This window comes from Gambusia affinis, linkage group LG16 (assembly GCF_019740435.1).
Source record: "Gambusia affinis linkage group LG16, SWU_Gaff_1.0, whole genome shotgun sequence".
Classification (NCBI taxonomy): Eukaryota; Metazoa; Chordata; class Actinopteri; order Cyprinodontiformes; family Poeciliidae; genus Gambusia; species Gambusia affinis.
Window position 1 is genome coordinate 16,060,054 of NC_057883.1, and position 23,709 is coordinate 16,083,762.

Below are 23,709 nucleotides of genomic sequence, written 5' to 3' on the forward strand. Positions count from 1 at the left end.
TATGTCTAAATAAAACATAAAATGTCCCATGCATCGTATCTCATGATATTTAACTTTGTCTCTGCCAACTGTGTCTTGAAACACTGACCAGTTAAATCAAACAATTCTTTCACACTAAAAAAGCCTGCATCTTGTGGGGTCTCACCATGACTGTTTCCATGTTGATGGGTCTGCTTCCCTGACTTCTGTCCTCCCTTGTGTCCACCATGATGACCGGAATGACGTCTATCAAGGTCCAGGTCCAGAGGGGGGCCCATACCATGGTTCTGCCCATTACTGAAGTTGTTGTTCTTCCTCTTCTTTCTCTTGAACCAGCTGAAAGCTCGACCGAAGGTGCGAGTGCGCTTCTTTCGACCTCTTCTACTGTGTTTGTCCAGGGCAAAAACATGGATCACGTCTTGGGGAAGCAGCTCCCCGACCCCCAGGGAATCACGATTTGACATGTCGCCTCACGATGGAGCTACGTCCTGAAGGAAAGATAAACATGGAATTGTTAGATATACTGTATAAAAAAAAAACACAAAAAAAATCTAACTCTTAACCTCACCCTCAATTTAAATTTTTTCTTTTTTTTTTTGTACAAATCTGTTATGATTAAGATCAAGTTACTTAAAAGCATGTTATCATTCATCAATTCAGTCAGGTGCAGTTTATCAGTTTGAAGATAACAATCTTAATCCAATAAATAATTGAGATGCATGTCTCAGGTAGTGCATGTCTCTGTGGGCAGTATTGCAGCCTGAACAGACCCCCACTCCTTCCTCTGAACCAAACTCCACCGTCCTGCAAACAACGAACTGGCACCGCTCCCTTCATTCCATAACACAGAGTCATGATTCACAAAGCCGCACCCGTAAGCTCACTGCACTTTTGCACACAGACTGTAAAGAGCTTTAAAAGAAAAAAAATAAAGAAAGACAAATAAACATCATCGAACAGTTTGCAGATAAGCATCCCTATTGAAGTCTGTATTAAGATTTCTGTGGATTTTCTGTTTCTTACTTCATTGAACTGTTGCTCAGTGTTTTTTCATTACAAGTTCGGTGATCTCATTCAGCTCCCATTGCTTCCTTCCTCCACTCACCCCTTACCTTTTTATGTGCTCTCAGATGGATTTCCTAGCATTGCTTTAGGGGATCTTACACTTGGCTTCTCCAAGCTGTGCACTTTGTTTGACACTTGTCATCAAAATTACAGGCTAAATGAAGGAGCCAGGTCTAAAGATGGTAGAAATTGGCCTTTGAAAAGCAACAGGTGGTGAAAGATTGTGTCAAAGTTATTAACTATAAGAGCTTATAAATTATTTCTGGGTGCTCTCATGCAGGAAAAAACACTTTCTAACTGATGTTTGTGAAATGTAACCAAATATATTGTAGTCAGAGGTATCACTTTTTTGCCACATGACGAGACATGACATTAAACCACAGAAACCTGGATCCTGTTCTCTGGTTCAGTTCAGCATAGATACAGAGCTGAGATAACTTTGATGAAGGCATATTGTACGACTTTATCTGTATCCAGCTATGTCTTGTGGGTGAGCTCCCTAAATCTTCTCATCAGGAATAAAAAGTCTTCCATTCATCTCATATTGCAGCAACTTAATTTGCAAAACATAAACAGGTTAGCCACTGCCAGAATGGGAAAGATGTTAAAACACGTGATGACCTACATAAGCCATGTAATGAATGTGAGAAAAATAAATTTAAATACAGTGACTATGAAGATAGAAATTAATAAAAACATCTTCACAATCTTCAGCAATAACTCATCAACTGTTAAGACATCTTCTTTATGCCAGCTGAGCTGCATGGGAAGCATAGTGGACCTACCAACAGAAACGTAAACATGTAGAGGTCTTCTTCGTCTATGTTATCAAACCTAAGACTTTTTGCTTTAGTAAAATTAAGTTTGAATGGGTATTTTTTGGCACAAAATACTATTTGGATCTGGCAAAAAAGATAAATATGTGAAAAGGCATTTCATGTTGCCTGTTAGGTAAAGCAGAGGAACTGTGAGGCCCCATTTCCCTTCCAAAGGCCTTAAACTAGAGAACAGTCACATGTACTCAATGATAGACCAAGACATTTTAAATTAAAATCTGGTGAACTAAAATTAGTCGCCATCTGGTAATTTTGATGAATAATAATCGAAAGCAAATGGCAATCTGCAAAAAATGTACTTTTTTCTAAGGCAAGCTCAGTCATCAGATCATAATCCAAATCAAAGAGATATCAGAGAGGGCCCAGGAGTAGGGATGACCTAAAGCAGTGATGTCCAAACCTTTTATCACATAGTCCAAAACTGTCGAGTTAAAAGTACTCAGAGCAAAAAATACATATTTTCTATTTATGAAAAAAGCAAAAACTATTTTTACAATTGTACAATTCTTTTCACATCATCAAAATCCTTTTAGATCTTACACATAAAATGACTTTTTACATTTTCTTTCTTTAAGCATGGCCATCATCAAAAATAAATTTTCATGGGTGCGCTGCAGTGGGTTTGATTCCCGGACCCGGCGATATTTACCGCATGTCTTCCCTCTTTTTCTTCCCCCCTTTCCTGTCAGCCTACTTTCATATAAGGGACACTAGAGCCCACAAAAGACCCTCTGGAGGGGAGGGGGAAAAACATTTTCATAAATTTTGCCATTAATATCTTCATCTACATATCATGTGTATGTTACCTACTCGTACACAAACTCTTGTTCAATGAGATGAATACTTATTGAAGTATTCATCTTCAATAAGTATCTGTAAGTACCTCACATTTTCCATTTTAAGGTTTCAATTTGTTTCCATCTACTTGAAAAGCTCTGCATAAAATACAAATTTTAACCAACATTTTTTAAACTAACCATCTGAGCTGGTGAATCAACTTTGTGCCATTCTTGACATATGGGTCAGGGGGCGCTCCAAAAACCTTCCTATGGATGCACTCCTGATCAAATCTGAAATTATTTAATGTGCAAGAAGCATTTGCATTCCAATGAACAACCCCACCAACAGCAAAAGGACTATCTCCTCTGAGGAAAAGTAACATGCCTGTTTTTCACTACGCGTTTCTCCTGCTTCAAATTACAGTCATTTAGGCATGACTAACATCCAGGCATCAGTATTTGCAACACTGGCCAATAATCAGACAGCTTTCTCAGTCCAGTTTATTCTCTTATATCCCACAGGCGGCTGAAAGTCCAACAACTTCTTGTGTTACTAACAGAGGAATGAGATCAAGGAGAACTCTGGGTTGTGGCAGAGACCACCCAGAGAACCCCTATCCGTATAGTCTGGTCTTGAAGAGTTGAGTCAGGCTACCAGTGTTGTGGTTACACAAAAATACCTGGAGATTCCAAGATTTTCAAACAGTCTACCAGGGTGTGGCACCGAGTTTAGACTTCTAAAAATATCGTTGTTTTTTGTTTTGTTTTCTTTTTTTTTACAATTCGATTCAATAACAAGGTTCCAGATTTTCAATGTCATTGTTTTCATAATAGAAAATAAGCTCAAAATGGATTGTTTTCTCAAAACCACGGCACCTACATTCTAATTATAGAGCTACATGGTGGCACCAGACAGAACTTAACCCGACGTTCTCAGTTTACAAAGGTTTACAGACAAACTACAAAATACAAATGCATAATCTTCAAAACAAACATACGCTACAGCTAAATTTTTGCGGTTTTTGTAGGCTGGCCTCAGTTCTGCAGAGGCAAAGATATGTCCCAACCTGCTGTTTATTTAGACCTTACTCTTGGACAGACGATCCCACTCTAACCACACAAACCTCAAGTCTCTGTGTCAATAATACCTGCAACATTGATTCTGACGGCCCACAAAGTAGACTTCAGCAGGAAAACAGTTTTTGAGACTCAGTTTAACCATGTATTGATCGAGCACGTCTGACAGCTATATGCTCTGCAGCTTGAGGACACAAATTCCAGAACAGGTCTGCATCCTCGCTCCCCTTGGCAGAGACATCAAGTAAAGTTGAAAAGATGTAAAGCAGTGACACCTGCTTTGCCTGAAGCGAGACTCTGCTGTACTCATACAAGAGTTAATTCAGGATTACATCGCACAGAGGCCTATCCACCACTGACAAAGGATTGTGGAAGGAATGAGAGAGAAATCGGGGAAACAGTTGTCTAAAGTAACAGCACTGTATAGCTTCACTAAACCGGCTGAACGGGGAGCTTTATCTCTCCCTAACTCTGAATGGGCTTGGCTTTACAATCCTCTCAGACCTGTGTGTATTCCCATTGCTTGTGCAACTGTTCCAAGTGTTTTCTTCCACTCAACTTTCCCTTAATGCGCATAGACACAGCATTCTGTACAACCAGTCTCTTGAACAATGACCTTTTGTGGCTTCCTCTGGTTGTGCATGATGTTTGTTAAACTACTGTCCAGTCAGCAATCTTCACCATGAATGTTCAGGCCGTCAGATAACATTTGTGTAACTTGAAGGGCTCTGTTTTCTGTCACATTTAGCTGTTTCAGATCAGACAAATTTAAATTCACAACAGTTCTCAAAATATTTCATTTTTTAAGAGAAGAGGCTGTCCAAGCCAAAGTTGCTATTATATGGGAATGTATTACTCCCAGTTGCTCCACCCATAGATATAACTACTGAACTTTAGCTTTGGAAGTAACAGTCAGTGAGACTTAGGATGTTTGTCAGATTTAAATCTAGATTTTTACTAAGCCAACGCAAATATTCATTGTAGCTTTTCAAGGTATTCAGAGGTAGGCTTGCTGATGCTTGACCCAAGTGCACTTAAGCCTAAAGTTATGAACGGATCGAGAAATAGTCTCCTTCTGGACTTTCTGGTAGAGAGCAGATTTCATGGTTCAGTCTACGATGACAGTAGCATTCCATTGCATTAAATCATCTCCAGACCGTCATGTTTGACCATCAATATGATGTTTATTTTACAAAATGTACTCAGAGTTTCTCATCTGTTAGTGAATTTCTTAAGATCAGCTATGATGTGTTGCACCTTCTCATTGAATTCAATTTCAAGGTGTGTCCAAACCTTTGGTTTGTACTGTATATGTACACTGTGATGGACTAACAACCTGTCCAGGGTGTACCCCGCCTCTGGCCCGAAATGTCTCCCTGGAGACAGGCACCAGAACCCCTCCTGACCCCACTAAAGACAAGGGTGTAAGAAAATGGACAGATGGATGGATGTATATCCACATATTTACTTTTCCCAGACATTTTTCATAAATGTTTTAACCAAAATTACAAGAGAAAGATACATTGTTTGTGTGCACAAATTCAGCAAATAAAGCCAATTCTGATTAACAAAGAGGGTGAGGATTATTTCCAGGTTGATTTGGGAAGATTTCTTCTCAATAAGTAAAATATGAAAACTGCGTTCTGAATTTACCCACCTCATCTTTGTCTGATACTTAAATTTGTATAATCTGTGATACTTCCCAGTATTTGTTGAACTTCATAAAGCTAACGCTGCACTCCAGTCAGCATGTATTGATCCTGTTGAGGCCCCTCAAAAGTTCAGGTTAGCTCACTCGCTGCTCTTTGGCTCTGGAGCCAAACAGGAGAAATAAGAATCTGACATGTAGTGAGTGGCATGGGGTACAAAGGAGGGGGCTCTAGGAAATGTAAATGCAATCGCAGTGAGTCACACAGGGAAGCCGCCTGACAGACTGTGCTACCTCATGGGGATAAGGCAAGAGGGCGTGGCGTTGATACAGACAGCCACCTTTGTTTGTATAAGGACTGGCTCAGTTTATACATGGAGCCATTCACAGCTACACCTCAGCTGCTGGTTTCACATGGCACGGCCTCCAGAATGACAGATCAGAAGATTAATAGTTCCCTTATTGGAAGTTGAAAGGATGGAGTGGATAAACTCCAGTTTTCTTATTAAATCAACAACCGGAGTGGAAACTAACAGTTCTCAGCTTTTACGACTGTTGCTAAATCGCAAGTGTTGAGCAAAACTGGTGTTGCAGTGAAGCACCTGGAGGCATCAGTCAGGGCGTTGGCCGTCTTCTTTGGGCTTTATCAAACAAAGACGAGCATTGGTGCTCAAGAGCAAACTTAAGTAACCTCATCTGAACGGTGAGAGCTTGTCATACAAGACCAGCACAGTGATTGTTGCTGTTAGAGGAAAGAAACTGGAAATGCTCTAAAGAAAGAAAAAGAAGCTCATGAGATTGTTAACTTTTCTTTTTCTTTTATGAGCCAAACTTTGGCTCGAAAGTTTCCAGTCATTTGCTTTTCTTCCATGACATGCTTTGGCAAAAGAGCTGAAATATAATCTCATTCTGACATATTGTGGTCTCTTTGTTTGCTGAGAGGATAAGATTACAGAAAACAGCCATGTAGGTAACAAGAACAAAAAAAAGCAAATAACAACAAGCGCTGTAGGAAAATAAAGGCACAATCCCCAACCCCCTCAAAAATAGTCTGGAAGGTTTTCTCAGATTGTACGCCCTCTGTGTGTGCATGTCGGAGGAGGAGAACCTGTGATAGAAGGGTAATGCGAGCTGGTGGACCTTGTGAAGCTGTCGCAGCCATGCTGCAGCTTGTCTGGTAAGAGCGGCAGCAGCATTCCTGAAAGATTGATAATTACCAACTGAAGAACTCTTCTCTCAACTCTGCTTTTTCACTCTCCAACACACACACACACACACACACACATGTATGAGTCCTCAACCTCTCACTGTCACACGTCCCTCCTACAGCCCCCCTGCCACAATTGGCCACATGGAAGAAAACAGATAATAGCTGGCACATGGAAGTCATTTAGAGATAATATAATATGCAGTTGTGTGTTTCCACTGAGAGAAATTCGGCATTCAACTTTTTCTGATGATTTATACATTTAAAAGGATTAATTGTTTATCATCTAATCCGGTAATTGTGCTACTGGCATCAAAGTATGCCAGAGTTTTAAAAAACAGCTCATATTTCTAGTCTAACTCTTCATAAGATTTAAAAGTCCTCGATTAGAGATGCCAGAGGAAGTGCCAGAGGTGGGAGCATAGCGCATCACTGCCGGTCAATTCACAGATGGTTGAAATCAGGCTTTTACATTTTCATCAGAAGAAAGACAATTTAAAGGAACCCTCCTCAAAGCTCGTTCCAAGCCCTCAAGCTTACATTTTGCCTATACTTCATTACTTCTGTTCAGTTTTTGCTCTGCTCAAACAAGAATAAATATAAGTTGCACATTTGATAAATTGCAACATTTTTAACCAACTATATATCATATTCTACATTTTCTGCTACCTATATGCAATATGTGATAAAAATAAAAAAAATCTGTTGCAGGGCTACTAACTGTTTTGTCAACAAATGTAGGCATATTGAGTCATGCGTGACTAACTATTAGAAAATGTTGGCAACTCATTATGCAAGCTTCCTAAAGGTGTGCTCCAGTGCTCAGGGGAATAAGGGTATCCTTTAGAAACAGGATTCATGGTAAGGTAGTGTTTTAAAAGTTGGAAAGAATATCTGTTGAGCTGGGACTTCAGGCTGCATGCAAGCAGAAACCCAGACTAATTAACATGTTGATATCAGGTTTTTAGACTCTCAGAATTCCTCTAGCACAGCAATTCTCAATCCTGATCCTCAGGGCTCACAGTCCTTCATGTTTTAGATGCATCTCTTCTCCAATCCAGTGACTGCATTACTACTCAGTATGCTATCAAGTTCTGCAGAAGCCTTTAAATCACCCATCTGTGTAAGACTGATGTGTGGCAGAAGGGAAACACAAAGACTGTGGGACAGGACCACACAAACAAAGGATGTAGAGGGTCTCATTAGGTTCGCTTCTAAGGGTTACAAGGAATCCAAGTTAGGACTACAGAGCTTATAGCCCCCTGCACTGCCTGGTCACTCTTGAAAACAAAAAAAAGAAACTGTCATGGAGCAGCACTGACCAAGTCACTAAGAGGGCAAACACAGCTGGACAGCAAAGGGGCTTAAAAATACAACCTGGCAATGCTGAGTATCTGCAGGGACTCAGGGTTAAATTGAAGGTTTCTCAACCAAAGAGGCAGAAAAATGGCCAGAAGTCAAAGAAAAATGATTATAGTGAAGAAAATAAAGCATTTTGGCCCGAAAAACAAGTGTGGGAACAAGCTTGTTTGCATTTGCAGACCGCCTGGTGCTAGCCTCCTTACAATATGAACTAACTTGAATTTACATAAGTGCTGATGAAGGCTTACTGATAATTTACTCATCTCTTGAATTAACTGCACCCTGTTTCACACTCATGAGCCATCCGTTTCCACACAGATCACTCAGTCATGTGGCTGTTACAGTACTGATTGTTCTTCCTGTTGCCTTGTCTGGACAAGCAGCTTTGACCTTTCCTCCACTGAGCAACTCAGCCTAAGCCTGACAGTAGTTTCACAACAAAACAAAGCATCTTTTAGGTTTTCTGAAATAGATGCTTCAGCCAAGGCTGGAATCGGATTCAAACTCTTTCCCTTGATTTTTTTCACCAATTGCTTTGGCTAAATCAGACCAGAGTATATTCAACCAGTATTTCACAGGCTTCTCAACGGGTTTACCCATGCTTTTTTTTCAGCAGTGGAGTCTTGTGCAGTGAGTGAGCATAGAAATTGTGTGGTTGAGTGCATTCCTTATTGTTTTGTTTGAAACTACTGTACCTGGTCATTTCAGTAGATAGATATCAGCAAATGTCTTGTATTTCTAAGTGTCCAGTTAGCACAGTGCAACGCGTTTATAGCAAAGTGTTAGAATGCTAATGGTTTAGCATTCTACCATTAGCACATTATGACTGAAATTATTGTCCTTCAAGCACAGAAATTGGAATAACCAGGTCAAACTGCAAAGAACTGGAGAACATTGGTATCAAGAAAATATGTGAATTTCTATTTTTTCCTGTTATGTCATCTAGATTTTAATGTCTATCTGGATCTACAGCTGAATCTTTGCTACTGCTCATATACCACAACTGTAATTTCCTTGGGTGCAAGCCTTGGCATGGCAGACATGGTGTAGAAGGAACACCAGTAGGTGACACACCCTTTCTAAACAAAAATGGCTTCATCTTGGCCTCAACTTCTTAGTATGAAACCAAGAAATTGCAACTAAAAAAGAAACAGAACCCCAGCCCTCACTGATCTGCAAAAGAAAAGTTCAAGCCCAAATCTTTAATTTGTCCTAAGTTCAGGAGATGCAGCAGACCAGAGAGAAAGGATGAAATTCCTTGCCCGTAGAGGTCCACTAACAAGCAAATGCATGGGCAATAATCAAAACCAAGTGCGAGAGAATCGTGTAGTAAGGAAGCATTTCCAGCTGGGTGAGAGGAAGGAGACAATAGGGTTTATTGTCAGAGGTCTTAAATTACCTCTGTTGGATTCTTCAAAGCACTACACTATATTTGATTACAATGTAGAACATTGGGCTTAACAAGAAAGTTTCTCTTTAATTAAAAAGAAATCCTAGAGCAGAAACGTTAAAAACTGGATAAAAGAAAACAGAAATTGTATTTTTAAAGTTAAGTTTATAGCGCAAATGTTTTCAAATAACTACAAATAAAAGCATATTACGGAGTTTGCGTCAAAACGTTAAAAAGAGAGAATCTTACCTTTTTTAAAAAACTTTTAGCGATCCGGCTAGGGTTTATTTACTCACTCTCCATATGAAGCGTCTCTCAGGGGCTTCATTTCTCTCCAGCTCCAAACTTTTTTTTATTCTTACTGTCCGACAGAAAACTTCAGGTGAACCATTTCCGTGAAAACTTCAGCGCGGTTCACGAAACTGCAGCATTTACTCGGCTCCACTCTGTCAAAGCAAAACAGAAGAGTTTGCCCTGCTGTCATGAGCTGTTTGTCTGTCTGTCTGTCTGTGTGCGGACGCTCCAATGAACCAAGGCAGATAAGAAGGGAGTGAAGAAAATACCACCGAGTTGGTAATCCCACCTGGAGGAGGCAGGGCTCAGGTAGCAGAGCGGGGCAGCGGTCGGCGAACTGAGGACATCTGGTGGCGAACGTGCAAAACTGCGACAAGATATAACTGTTAAAAAAAGAAAATCCTCATATTTTACTGCTAAAATATTATTTTTTTAAAAAATAATAATAATTTTATTTGAAAATTAAAAAATATTTATGTCTCATCATTTTATTTAACATTTTCATACGACATAACTTAAAACATTTTTTTAAAATTAATTAGACTTTAAAATAATCTTAACTGGTCTGTAACATGGTCCACATCTGCAAAAATCATTGAAATGTAAATAAATAAATAAAAATACAACAAAAATACAGTAGAACATAATAGCACTATAAAAATTAAAGCTAGTTCTATTTAACAAATGGGTTCAATTTTTACTTGTTTATTCAGGAAATATTTCAAATTGGTTTATAATTTCCTAGTGCAGCACCTCGGAAACTATCCATACACCGTAAACCATCTTCAGTATGTTCCCTGAGTATCCTTCTGGTTTGTGGTAAATTGAGAAATCCAAAATGTGAAAAAGGGTGTAAAAGCACAAGTCTGTATAGTTTTGCAAGGCACCATAGCATTGGGGTTTTTAAGACTACAATATTCCTTTTATCCTGCTCATATCTTGATGAAATTCTTTTATGTGTCCCAGGTTAGTACTCATTTCCATTTTTCTGAGGGAGGCTTGATCGACCGTATGCAAAACTGCTGAAACAAATATGTTCATTAATCATGCAAATATTACATCCAGAGCAACTGGTTGCACTGCTCTTCTAATATTGTAACACTTTCCTGGATGATTTATGGTTAAAAGTTAATGAAAATAGTTGGTTTCCACCACAATATTACTGGCAAACTAAGTGCACACATAAAAAACAAGCTGCCGATGTGTATAAATATAGACTTTGATGCCACATAAGCTGGTCAAGACACAGTCTGCCCCCCGTCACTGACACAGATCGTGATTCCATGAGAGTCTTAGATAGAGTTTCCCCTCCTGTGTTATTAATAAATACAAAGTGATCCTGTGTTTTTCTGGAGACATATGGAACTACTTAGCGCTAAAGAACAAACTCCACTCAAAGGTTTTGAAACACTGGGGCTGGCATCTCCAAAACAGTGAGTAAAGTATACTTAATTTGTGTTGTTAATCATCTCCATGATTTGATCATGAGTAGAGAGTCATTGCTGGGCCAACAGCGGTTAGTCAGGATAATTAAGTATGTTAAACTGCCTATTTAAGAGGTAATTATTAAAACCGCTGACGTGATTTAAAGTTGATTATTTCTCGGTTAACGACTGTAAAGTTGTTTTCTGCTTCAGTTTGTCATGAGCAGAAAACAGCAAGTGGAGGATGGCAGCAACACAACATCCACTGAGGAATTACACAATGAGGATATTTCAAAACATGATGTACACACTGACTCTGAAAGAGCCCTGTGTGAAACTACACTGCTCAACACACTAAAGATGAACCAGATAGGCATGAAAGCTCTGGGGGAACTTTTTGAGCACTGCATTCAGCAAGTGTCGGGTCTGGAGAGGCAGAGGGACGAGCTGATCCAGGAGCTTCTGGCTCTGAACGAGCCTATGCTGCAGGTTGTGGAGCACCTCAGAGAAAAGCTGATGGCGGCAAGGAGGCTTCTCACTCTGGCTCAGCTGGATTATGTCTCTATGCACCAGGAAGTGGAGCAGGTAAAGAGGAAACTGTTCACCACAGCCAGAGTCTGCATCCAGAGTCAGGTGGCGCTGGCTGGACAGGAGTACGAAGTGGCTCAGTCTAGTCTGGCACAGGTCTGTGCACATGCTGTTGACTGTCCCTGAAATGTTTCTCTGATTCACAATTTTTAATCATTCTTGTTGGAACTATTTATTCTTTATGTTTAGCACTTCGAATTTTTTCACATTTATTCTCAGTTTTTTTCACATTTATTCTTTTTTTGGGGAGGATTATTTGCAGAATGTAATTGCAGGTTAGTAATTCTTTATTTTATTATTATTTTTTGATATTTTTTTGATTTCATTATTTCCTAAGCTAGATAGGGAGAACTGTGGGTGAATTTTCTATAAATATAGGGACTAGTATAGGAGCAGCATGCACTGGGTTGGGGCCTATGATTTTTTACCGAAGCAGGAGAGGCAGCAGGAAACAATGAATAGTTTGATCTTTATTATTTGCTTGCCAACTGGGAGAAAAAATACAATCTAAAAAGCAAACGTAAAACTTTGGACATTGGCTTATGGATTGAATTTTTATGTGATGTTTGGTTTGACAAGCAATTGCCACAACACTTGTTCTGTGTGTAATCATGTCTATCTTTGGGATATAAAGCAATGTAATTATATATAATTTACATTAAATTTTGTGAAATCTTTAACTTAAGTATTACACAAGTGAAGATTACTGTCATTTCGTTTAATTTTTAGTGAAGTTAACTCCTTGCGCTCACGCGCTTTTTGATGCCATTGTCATGTTGCTGGAATTAGACATTTTATTTTATTATATTTCATGTCCTGTTTTGGGCACACTAAATTTGTGCTCACCAGTTTACATTCAGCACCTTGCAAAAGTATCCAGTCACATTACAAGTGGTGTGAATATTTCTGCAAGGCACTATTTGTGCAACTTACCATATATCTGCTCCTCATGCTCTGTTTATTGATAGGAGGAACTGAAGGCCAGTCTCCATGATCTGTCCCATGAGTTGCACCAGCTGCAGGTTGACCACCAGAACCAGCTCAACTCCCTCAGAGATCAAGCCTCTAGACCGCGCCGGTCAAGGACCATGAGTGATGTCAGTCAGTGTCGGCAGGCTTCCATCAGGCTGCAGCGGAGGCTCAGCGGCAGCGTAAAGGCACTGGAGGGCTGGTACGAGCCACGCATGGTAGCCCTGCTGAGGAGAAGGCAGGCTGGGGAGGAAGCTCTGAGAAACTGCAAGGAGCAGGCGATGGACCTGAGAGCCAGCCTGGCTCCTCTGAGAGAAGACATTCGGAGGCTGGAGGTGCAGAGATCTTGTCTGCTGAAACGGATCAATCTTATGGAGATGGAGAGGGAGGAGAGGACAGCACATCACAAGGTAGGACTTGTCTCTAGAGAAACATTGATGTTTAGAATGCAGTAAACCTGAAGGAAATTGTATTGTTTGTACAGGAAACAGTGGAAGAACTACAAGAGACACTCAGAGAATTAAAATTGGAGTTTGAGATTCAAAAAACCTACAGGACTGATTTGGAGCAGCTCACAGAGGGCCTGAAAACAGAGCTCACATTTTTAAGGTAAATTTACCTGAATCTGTTTTGCTTTAATTGACAATCTGTGGGACAAGTGACTGAAAACTGTTTTGTCTCGCAGAGGAAACAATGAACTGCATAACATCTCTGAAGAGAAAGAACAGTTATCTATTTCCAGAGGCTGAAAGCAGATCAAGCCCCAGAACAGCTTAAAGGTTTACATCATGGTCTTACAGATCATGTTACTTTAAGGACACATTTGAACCTCCTGTGGACTGATCTACAAGAAACGACTTCAGTGGCTTTTAAAAGCAAAACCTGCTTCCACAACTTTGAACTTAAGCCGTTGCAGATTTTCTCCAATATAAGCAGTCAGAATTTTAGCAGATTATGCTTCTCAGAATTTGACAAGTTTATGTAGTTTGAAGTTTGTATTTTTAACTTCAGTATGAGAATTTAATATAAAAAAAAAAAAAGTTTTTTTATTAAATTTCCTTTGCAGCACAAAAGAAAACTTTGTGCTGCAAAAATGCTGTAGTTTCTGCATGATGCTGACAGAAACTGCAGCATAATGCAAACATTAACATAATTCCCAATTTATAGAACATTAAGTCTTGCCTCTAAAAAAAACCCAGAAGTAAAATTCACAAATTTCTGTAAATATTTTTATTATGAATATTCTTAGATACACAAAAGCTCAGGTGCAGCACAGAAACAAAATGCAGAAGAAAACAAAACACAAACAAGTGACGACACAAGCTGAAAAATTCACCTACAAATATCAAGCAAATAAAAAGGAAAACCCTACAGTATGTACAATTGTATTAAAAATGGATCATTGTGAAAATGTTTTCTGCACAGCTAATGACAAGAAATAAAACTGATAACAGCAGACTGGTCGAAGAAGGTTTCATTACCAACCACAAATGATCTTGGAAAAACTAAATGGTATCTAGAAATCAGATTGAAACTGGTGTAATTTGAAATGCATCACAACACGTTAATGGTGCAGAAACTCTTTTAAACACTTTTCTCTGAGATGTATTTGAAAACGTTTTGCTGCTTACGGAAGCAGATCTGAGAAAGTGATCCATTTTTAACAAGCAGGTCAAAAGAAGTGAGTTCAGTACTGGACTCATGCCTGGACCTCTGAATCTGCAGCACCCTCTGGGTCTTCATCGTTGTAGATGTTTTCAGCCTGTGCAAGACAATTCACACAGATTTACTACATTTGCTGTTTATAATAAATGTAATAAGCTAAAATTTACTAGTTGAAACAATAATATATTAAATTCCATTCTAAGTTTTACCCTAGTCTCCACATCTACTCTTCATTTTAAACAAAGAAAAAAAAAAACATAAGTAAACCAATTACAGAGTGCTAATATGTTTCTGCTATAATTTCATAGAAAACACTTCAGATAATAAGCCATATAACCAAGCTATTGGATAAAAACTAGATGTTTTAGTTCCACATCAACAAAAACATCTTATTGATAGTTTCTGCCTTGAAACTATCTGTGCTGCAACCATCAAATCTCACCAAATGTATTACCACCCAGGTGGTCCTGCATGATATTTTATTGAGTACAGTGATACTGCAATAATAAATGTGAAATGTATTGTGAAACCCCAGTTCCAACACGTTTTATCCAGGCTTGACTTAGGAACAAGCATAGATGAACAAATAGATTGATGAAAATATACAAGAATTGACAGATGGATTGGTATAGATTTACAACTGGATGGATGCAAATGGAACAGTTCTAAGTAAATAAAAACTGGAATTCAAATGCTTTTCCAGAACTATAAAATGTATAAATCTATTGTTAAGGATCCCTGAATAACTCAGGATGTGAAATATCCATCAGGCAGGGCTTACCATCTGCCACACTTGCATGATGTTGTCCTCTGACACCGAACAGATGACCCATGGCTCATTGGGGTTCCAGGAAAAGTCTGAGATCTTAGCTGTGTGTCCGCCATGGATGAACTGGGAATGAGAGCAGGAGTGATTAGCAAACCACCTACCATTCAACTAAAACCAGAATCTGTGAATGGCCGCTCACCAGCAACTCCGGAGGGCCATCCTCAGCGTCCTCTGGCGACTGCTCCTCTCCGATCTTACTCAGGTCCCAGACGTTGAGTCGCCTGTCTGTGCCGCTGGAGGCCAGAATCGTCTCATTATGAGGAGACCACTGGACCTGTGAATAGAAGGCAGGAGAGGGGGAAAAAAACCTCTTAAATATATAATATTTTCAAAGTTGAACACAGATCGCTCTACGCACTGAGCCACGCTGCGTACACAACGTTTAATATGACAAAACAAATATTGTTTTCACATTCCCTTACTCAGTGTGCATTTATTTAAAACACATATAATGCCATTTCTTTTTTGAATTAATGTTCCTCATTCACAAAATAAGTTTAGAAATCCAGCACTATTGTGTCAAAGATGTTTTAATTTCTTGAGAATTAAAATAAAATAAGTGTAGATCTTACCTGGAAGATTTCATCCTTGTGAGACTCAAATGAATGGAGTTTCAGCTTCAGGTTCCTCAAGTCCCAAAGAGCCACAGTCTGCAAATATAAAAAATAACAGGGCCAAAGCAAATTAATTAAATTGAAACAGGACTTAAAAGAACAAGATGCCATTTAAGAGTTCACTAGAATCTCATCCCACCTTGTCAGCAGAGCCAGTGGCCAAAATGAACTCACTGTAGGGATTAAAAGACAGGCAGTTGACTTCAGCAGTGTGAGCGTCCACTGCATGGCTCGGTTTGGAGGTGTTGTTTGACCGAGTGTCCCAGCTGTTAAAAAGACAAAATGAACTGATGTTCAGATAAAAGCCCAGAATTGCTGATTTTCTTCTGAGAAGGTCACATACATCATGAGTTTCTGGTCGTCTGCCACAGATCCGAAGAGGGATTCATGGAGGAGATGCCAGGAAACGTCCTCCACCACAGCTGTGTGGCCTGTGAAGATTGTTTTGGCATCTACAATCTTCCCCTCCTTTGGCACCGTGCTGATATCCCAGAGGCATATAGTCTAAAGAAGACAAAAAAAGTGAAAATATTTATTTAACCGTAAAGAATGTCACAGAGTCTGATTGTGAAAGAGAAGTAAAAGTAATTAAACAGGTTAGTAAAGTTACAAAGTCTTTAGTAGAGTCTCTTACATGGTCATCAGAAGCACTGAGGAGGCATCCGCTGAGGTTTGGGTTCCAGGAGAGGCCGTAGCCTTCCTTCTGGTGTCCCCTGAGTCGCAGGTCTGGGGTGCATTCTCCAGAAGGATCTATTATAGAAAATTAAACTAATGTTAAATAAATCTGTAAACTTTCAGAAAGAAACTGCGGTACAAAACTCTAAGTTGTTTCAGAAGGGCCCTTACCAGGTTTGGAGGGGTGCTTTGTGTAATCAAAGACCAGCACATCACTGGTGGGGGTTTTGGTGGCAATAATACAGGGATTCTGGGGCATATAGCGTGCTCTGTTCACTTCTCCCTCATGGTTGATCTTGATCTCAATTTCTATTTTTCCACTAACAGAGCCAAAGCCTCCAAACTCTGAAAGAAATACCTTTATTTAAACTAACTTCAAATGGTGCAATAAGACTTTGTTATAAGATAATTTCACTGGATATGACTCACCTCCTTTCTCACTGTCATAGTGTGAAGCATCAAACTGGGCATCATCATTTGGAAGCTGAACACTGGCAATAACAAGGTGATTCTGCTCGTCAGAGGTGTGTGTCCCCAACACCAGTCTATGCACGCTGTAGTCCTTTCCCTCGGGTCTGTGAAGAACATGACCGCAAAATAAACACAATTAAGCAGCACTGGACAATTTGACTCAAAAATAACTTGTTTTCATACCAAACTCTATTTCCTAATTATTTGCTTTTTTAAATAAAATACAAATGACAGAAAACTTGCTTTGATTTCAGTTATTTGACTTGAATTCAATTTCCAACTAAATAAAAGCTGTAAAACAAGAAGGTTGGCCCTTGGCGTGATGACATCACTCTGAACTGTGGAAGCCCAAGAGGTGCATTGGTGGAACTAAACTCCAAATTTTCCCAAAAATGTATTTCTTGTCTAGCCCTACAAAGTCATGTCAAATTTAATCAACAATAGTCAGGAAGCAGATTTTTAGTTTTGATTCTCAAATGAAATTGATTATAATTTCAGTCATAATTCTAGATTTTCTGCATCATTTTCTCTTTTTTTCCCACATCTGGAAAATGGGTAGTTGATAAAAACAATGACAAAAGCCTGACCCCAGCCTGACCATCTTATTTTCAGCATGCATGCTTCTATTTCCATTTAACTTGCTGATAATACACCTGAATTTCTTCATTGTGGGACAATAAGGAAATCTCTATTCTATTCTAAATGACCATGTGACTGATGCAGAGATACAGTAGCCTAGGGAAATCATTTTATTACTCTCAAGTTGCAAGCAATATTTCACAAATTTTTCACAAAATCCACATCCAAATATAAATGATGTCGAAAATTAGTTGAGCTCAGAAATGAAAATTGGAAGCTCCTGTAATCAAATCCTGCTTAAGGCCCCATTAAATTTTGGACCAGCTGTTTCTGTATTGATATTTGTGAAAGTGTAGCTCATCTCATGCTCACCTGGTGACATCTGGCAGCCACTGAGCGGTCAGGCTTGGCCACTCCAGGGCGTGAGTCATGACCAGATCATAGAGGAAAGGGGTGTTCTTCTTCCAGATCTTGTACTCTTCATTGATCACCCTTTCCTCCACGGCATCATCAAATGCAGCTGCAAAAACACATCCAATCCACAGTGCTGTTAGGAAACAACTACAAACCTCACAGTAGCTTAGCAAACTTAGAAGACATCTGAGAATAACCATGTGGCATTTAGACTATGTCAACTACCTACTTGTCATCAATATACCAGAACTATGATAATGACTTTAGGTTATTCCCTGTGTTGTAAACGACAATAACACGGTAATTTATAGCAAGACAACTGTAGAAACACGTGTGCGTAACACACAGTTCCACATTCACCATTACATGATATATATCGTTTCATTAAAAGTCCCCTTGTTACCAGCGAGTTAGCAGCTAACACCTAGCATGCTACTCCGTAACAATGAAAGGAGATGCTGGCTGACGCGCCAACAGCCGCCGGTCCGATAGCTCTTGGGTTTTAAATCATTAAAAGCTATGAACATTCAAAAATAAACCGCTAGTCCTGAACCAGTGGCATTCTTACCGTCTTTATCGGCCATTTCGTCTTAACTACACAGACAAGTCAGGCGAAAATAAGTATTTTTCGGGAGAGCGCACAGAAGACAGCACGGAGCTCCGCAATGGCGCCAACTCCACAGAACACAATCAGCCAATCAGCATGCAGCAAAGCCGACAGGAAGTCCTTATGACATTAGATCCGGAAGATCCAAAAATGCAACATGGAAACTCGGAAATTATAAAATCATGTTTAGAAAATCCACACATTGTCTAGTTTTTAAAGCGTTACCCATAATAAATCTTCCGACATAACCATAAAGCGTAACTTTACAACATATAGAAGCAACAATGAACCGTAACCTAAAACTTTCGAAGTCCTATCTTCCTATAATCAACGAATTCTTAGGATTTTTCAGATAATGTGCTCTTTTTCTGCTTTTACTAAATCATAATATGATTGTTATATTGGGATTAACAGTAGTTGGCTATATTTGATGATCCTCGTTTGTTTTCTCCGATTTATTTTCAACTGTTTGTTCGCTACGTCAATTTACGAGACAAATGGTTCAGACATTGAATGCAACACCTTCTGTTTTAGCTCATTCGACATGTTGTTGGCGAGAAATAATTGTAATTTTTACGTTTAAATCAACTTCCAGCTTCAATGGATGACCGTCAGCTAGACCTGACAGAGGAACAGAAAGCTACTAAATCAAAATATCCTCCCATCAACAAGAAATATGAATGTAAGTCAGGAATAATCACGAAAAATGTTGGTAGCTTAACTTGTTCCATGAGGTAAATAAACCAAGTTTTGATTGTAGTAATTTACACTGGATTTAGATACAAAAAATGAATGTTAAAACATCTTAAATTAAGCATGTTGCCTTAACGAGGTATCAAACATACATCCCATGAAACAACGGTCGCTACAACTGCTTACCCTGGTCAACTGCAGTTCATTAAACTCATACCTCATGTTTTATTTCAGATCTGGATCATACAGCAGATGTGCAGTGAGTGTTTTGTCTCCTGCGTTAATAAATGAGTCTCTACCTTCTGTCCAGTGATCACTTTGATTGTTCCATGTATTTATATTTTTTCAGAATTCACTCCTGGGGAGACTCCTTGGAAGAAGCTTTTGAGCAGTGTGCGATGGGAATGTTTGGCTATATGACGGACACAGAAACTGTGGAACCCATTGATACTGTTGAAGTGGAATCAGAAGGTGAGAAATCAGCAGAAAGCATGTTGTTCCTTGAGTTTAATGTGGTATACCAACGCAAAATAGTGAAAAGTTGTTTCATAAAATAAAAAAATATATATGTTTCATGAAATAAATGTTTCATTGGGATGGAAATTGATATGTGGTATTCACTATTGTTTTGGTAATTAAAATTCAAAGGAGAGCTGCCTCTACTCCAGTGCTTCTGATTTTAATCTAATGAAACATGTTACCTTTAGAATTCACAAGTATCATCATGAATACAACTCACTGGAAATATGAGAAAAATAAAAAATGGTAGCATGCCATTTTTTATTTTTCTCATATGGGCAACTCCAACCGGGAGTACATACACATTCTGTTTTCTGTTACAAAAATCTTAAAAGCTTGTGCAGTGTCATATTTTGCACCCTTTCTGTCATCATGTATTTCCTGCTAATCTCAAACAAAGTTGGAGATGCTTTCTGACGTTTTTTTAAATGCATGCAAATAGGTTTCAAAGCATCTGAGAGATCTTTTTTGGGCAAATTGTATCAGTCAGGAGATGGAAGAAGACTAAAAAGTAATAGACAATACCATGGAACATAGCAAGATAATCATCATCAAATGGGAAAAATATGCAATAATTACCATACAAGAATAAAAGAAATAAAAGATACATACTATATAAGAAGAAAGCTGGTTTCAAAATGCCTTCAGCAATGTTGAACAGTTGCACTGGGGGAGGGGAGCAAGATGGAAACCTTTTCAAAGAAAATCTTGGTAAAACCAATCAAACAAGCATATTGGAAATGGGATGATCTGGTCATAATTGTGGTTATAACTTCTGTTTGGTGTAAAATTAAAAATAAACTGTAAGTAAATCACCCAACTGTAGGGAGGCATAGTGGTGGCAGCATCATTTTTTGCCAGCTTTTTTCTTATTACCTGGAAATTGCTTTAGTCAATGTGGCAGGAATTTTTAATGGGGACAAATATGAGTCAGTGATGGCACAGAATCTCAATTTTCTGCTCTCTAGTTGGAGATGAATACATTCAAATCAACATAATAACTGCCTTAATTGCTCGCTGACGGTCCATTCTGTGAAAGTGCTTTGTGCTTATTTGTATGTAAAATGGGTAACTGGTGATCAGATCAATCTGGATCTGATTGATCTGATGTGATCTGATCATGTGAGTGGTTGTTGTTGGGCTTGTCCACTAACATTTAAATCAGCCATGCATGTTAACACTTAAAGTGAAGTTTCACACTTAAACAAGAAAAGAAACCAAAACCTTTCTTTTAGTCATGGTTTGTAGCTGGGCAAAGTCATTTATCAGAAGACGAATATGGTTACTCTTTTTAAATCATAACAACATCAGAAACTACCCAGATTACACTGATCAGAAGTTTACATGACCCTATATTTAATGTTCCTTTAACATGAATGACAACTAGAAGGCTTCTCTAGTAGTTTTGAATGAGGCATTTTATTCTGTAGCCAATCACAGGTCCACTTGGCCTTGTGTCTCATATTGGGATGTCTTTGTCTGACTGGCTTGGTTCAAATGTTCCTCTATTCTTTCTGATAACATCCTGCATGCATCTTGCCATCAAGTTTTACCAAGTTTACTGTGCCTTTGCAACTCACACACTCTGTAGTTCACAATGATGGCGGTGTACACTTTATGATGGGCCTTGTTGCCTTCTACCTAAAACCTTACCAGACTTTCTCCACTTTTTCTGAAGTTATGTTTTGTGTGTGTATTATGTACTTGTCAACATTGTAATCTGTCTTTTGGTTTTCACGTTGTCTAATTTGTGTAATTTTGCATGTTGTTTTATGTTACAACCCCCTCTCCTTTTCCATCAAAAGGCCTTAACTTTTTCCAGGCCAGTTATAAATAGGAAATGTGTTCCTGGTTCTTTTTTCTTTTTCTTTTTTTTTTGCACAGTTAAATTAAGGCATAATAATATGATTGGGACCATAAGATAGAATTTTGGTCCGTTTATTGTAAATAACTTTGTTTCAAAGGTGGAATTTTTTCATTAATAATTTTCACGCCTTATTAGTTTTTACATGGAGTTCTGTATGTCAGGTAAACATTTTTGTGGGCTTTTCTGGCAGTTGTGTCAGAAAGTTGATGCCGGTGTACCTAACTGGAGCCCAGAAACTCTCTTCAAACAGGTCACAGGTGAGGTTGGTTAAAATTAGGAGCCATAGAAACCCATGTATATAATATAATCACAGCTTCATAGCTGTGACTATAGTTTCTTCCCAAAACCTCCAGCTTATCTACACCTTTGACCCTGGTGTTATTGTCGTCATTGACAATAAGTGGTTTCAGGTAATCTAATCCAATATGGAAGATGATATTATTTTATTTGAGTTCCATTTCTCTACAAAATGTCCTAACAACTAAAGTATGTTTGAAAAACAGGATTTAAAGGATAAAACAAAGATATTAACTTCTGTTTTAATCAGCTTATGCACGATGTTTCACAATCAATAAAGCTAAATACTGTTTGTATTGTTCTTTTTCTAAAGGTGAAGACATGGAGTCTCTTCTCTTCCATTTCTTAGATGACTGGTTATACAAGTTTTGTGCAGATCTCTTCTTTGTCCCCAGGGTTGGTCAGCTTGCTACTTATTGCTATTTGATTTATTACTGAAAGTATTATTTTTTATTAACTCTTTTCTTTCCTTCAAATCATTCTTGGTGTTGATCAGTACACTTGTTAGAATATTTATTTGATCCTGCTTAAGAAAACTGATAATGTCACTAGCCATTTTTTTGTGCTTAAATCTGATGTGTCTTTTTATCAGGAAATCAAAGTTGTGTCCATTGACAGAATGCATTTTAAGATTCGATCCATTGGGTAAGTTTTGACTAAATTTGATAAAATTATGAGTCGTATTTTTGATACAATTGTTAGTTTTTCTCATAGTTTTATGTCAGTTATTTTTTCATGGAATCAATTGCAACTTAATGGTAGTTTTTAAGAAGTGTCAGATATTTTTTCTTATTGAAAATGTATTTGTCAACTTTATGTTCATATAAAGACCATGTGTAATCGATGCAATAATTTCAAACAAAGCTTAGGTTTTACTGACTTTGGATGAAGACTACTGAGTACTGTGTGTTTGACTCATATTGTTTCTAATGCTAATAAAAGGTGGGGTGAAGAATTTTCTCTGGCAAAACATCCACAGGTAGGACACAGAGGAGAGGAAATTTTTACATATTTATATATCACTTTTATGTATCCAGTAAAAGTTAGAATAAACCTAATTAATCCCGTTATGCTCTTTGTGTTTTTTTTTTTTTTTTTCAAGGGAACCGAAGTGAAAGCTATCACATACTCTGCAATGCAGATCCACGATAAAGTAAAGCCAGAAATATTTGCCATCATTGATATTTGAAGAGGACAGACAACACTCCTGGTTCATTGGGACTGTTCAGTCTACATATGCACATAATCAAGATTTTTGTTTCATTTCATACACTGATCGTTAACTAGCAAAATCAGGTTTACTGCCGTTGATTAACTGTTTTCTAATTAGGCCTATCGAAGATTCATTTAATTAAAGGATATTATCTTGTGAAATGTAATGTAGAACTTTACACTAAGAAAAAAGATCTCTAGATAAACGAATTATGGGGATATGGGTTATGATGAAAGTTGAAAAAATATATTTTAATTGATTTGTTGGAAGTATCACAGATCATCTGTTATTCCGCAAGCTGGAATAACAGCTCCATAAACTGGAATAACAGATGAACTGCCTAAGTATCAATAAATGGTTTGTAGTTTGATGTAATGGTTATGGATGCCTTGAATTAAGTTATTACTTTCTTTTTTTTCTTTTGGTTTCTATTTCTGTTATTGTAATATTCTTGCTAAAATATTTTAATCAGCAGCTTTATTAAAGACAAAGAGTTAAAAACGTAATTTGACTCCTATGTTGATCATTATCAGCAAATAAAATGTAAAGTAAAAAAATTTTTATAAGTAAAAAGTACACATCAATCTTTTACGGAATTGTTATATTTATAATATAAAAATAAACACACTATTACTCAATAATGGTTTG

The 23,709-nt window shown here is 38.2% G+C and overlaps 4 protein-coding genes across 5 annotated transcripts in view; 2 read left to right on the plus strand and 2 right to left on the minus strand.

The window, feature by feature from the left end:
• si:dkey-157l19.2 (uncharacterized protein KIAA1522 homolog) overlaps window positions 1–9,914 on the minus strand; it is a 30,353-nt gene extending 20,439 nt beyond the window's left edge. The window contains exons 1-2 of the mRNA XM_044143584.1: window positions 9,593–9,914; window positions 146–467 (exon numbers count right to left, since the gene is read on the minus strand). Of these exons, the coding sequence (XP_043999519.1) occupies window positions 146–443 (298 nt within the window). The 5' untranslated portion in view covers window positions 444–467; window positions 9,593–9,914. The remainder of the gene's footprint in view (window positions 1–145; window positions 468–9,592) is intronic.
• Window positions 9,915–10,899: 985 nt separating this feature from the next.
• LOC122846603 (syncoilin-like) lies at window positions 10,900–14,812 on the plus strand. The gene is made up of 5 exons (XM_044143666.1): window positions 10,900–11,070; window positions 11,275–11,745; window positions 12,618–13,028; window positions 13,103–13,227; window positions 13,304–14,812. Exons 2-5 carry the CDS (start codon window positions 11,281–11,283, stop codon window positions 13,365–13,367), a joined length of 1,065 nt encoding a protein of 354 aa, XP_043999601.1. The 5' UTR covers window positions 10,900–11,070; window positions 11,275–11,280; the 3' UTR covers window positions 13,368–14,812.
• On the minus strand, window positions 13,834–19,482 carry LOC122846600 (histone-binding protein RBBP4). Of its 2 annotated transcripts, none has more exons than XM_044143663.1 (11): window positions 19,465–19,482; window positions 17,824–17,971; window positions 16,831–16,976; window positions 16,573–16,746; window positions 16,361–16,476; window positions 16,070–16,230; window positions 15,866–15,992; window positions 15,685–15,762; window positions 15,252–15,386; window positions 15,065–15,175; window positions 13,834–14,380 (listed from the first exon to the last, which is right to left on the minus strand). In XM_044143663.1, the coding sequence occupies exons 2-11, from the start codon at window positions 17,880–17,882 to the stop codon at window positions 14,318–14,320; spliced, it is 1,170 nt and encodes a 389-aa protein (XP_043999598.1). In that variant the 5' UTR covers window positions 17,883–17,971; window positions 19,465–19,482; the 3' UTR covers window positions 13,834–14,317. The 2 variants fall into 2 exon arrangements, with proteins under 2 accessions (XP_043999598.1, XP_043999597.1); XM_044143662.1 differs by lacking the exon at window positions 19,465–19,482 and adding an exon at window positions 18,434–18,699.
• On the plus strand, window positions 18,966–23,567 carry zbtb8os (zinc finger and BTB domain containing 8 opposite strand). Its single transcript, XM_044143667.1, has 7 exons — window positions 18,966–19,154; window positions 19,400–19,424; window positions 19,515–19,636; window positions 22,162–22,244; window positions 22,441–22,493; window positions 22,791–22,827; window positions 22,951–23,567. The coding sequence occupies exons 1-7, from the start codon at window positions 19,073–19,075 to the stop codon at window positions 23,035–23,037; spliced, it is 489 nt and encodes a 162-aa protein (XP_043999602.1). The 5' UTR covers window positions 18,966–19,072; the 3' UTR covers window positions 23,038–23,567.
• Window positions 23,568–23,709: the final 142 nt, after the last annotated feature.

What these genes read in the sequence shown, in the direction of transcription:
- LOC122846603 (XM_044143666.1), top strand. Translation starts at nt 11,281, where the DNA reads ATGAGCAGAAAACAGCAAGTGGAGGATGGCAGCAACACAACATCCACT. An exon ending in CTCAGTCTAGTCTGGCACAG is followed by an intron (nt 11,746 to 12,617) that starts GTCTGTGCACAT and finishes GTTTATTGATAG; the next exon opens with GAGGAACTGAAGGCCAGTCT. An exon ending in AGAGGACAGCACATCACAAG is followed by an intron (nt 13,029 to 13,102) that starts GTAGGACTTGTC and finishes TTGTTTGTACAG; the next exon opens with GAAACAGTGGAAGAACTACA.
- zbtb8os (XM_044143667.1), top strand. Translation starts at nt 19,073, where the DNA reads ATGGATGACCGTCAGCTAGACCTGACAGAGGAACAGAAAGCTACTAAA. An exon ending in GATCATACAGCAGATGTGCA is followed by an intron (nt 19,425 to 19,514) that starts GTGAGTGTTTTG and finishes ATATTTTTTCAG; the next exon opens with AATTCACTCCTGGGGAGACT. An exon ending in CTCTGGCAAAACATCCACAG is followed by an intron (nt 22,828 to 22,950) that starts GTAGGACACAGA and finishes TTTTTTTTCAAG; the next exon opens with GGAACCGAAGTGAAAGCTAT.
- LOC122846600 (XM_044143662.1), bottom strand. An exon ending in TGGCTGCCAGATGTCACCAG is followed by an intron (nt 16,977 to 17,823) that starts GTGAGCATGAGA and finishes TGTTCTTCACAG; the next exon opens with ACCCGAGGGAAAGGACTACA. An exon ending in ATGGCCCTCCGGAGTTGCTG is followed by an intron (nt 15,176 to 15,251) that starts GTGAGCGGCCAT and finishes TCTCATTCCCAG; the next exon opens with TTCATCCATGGCGGACACAC.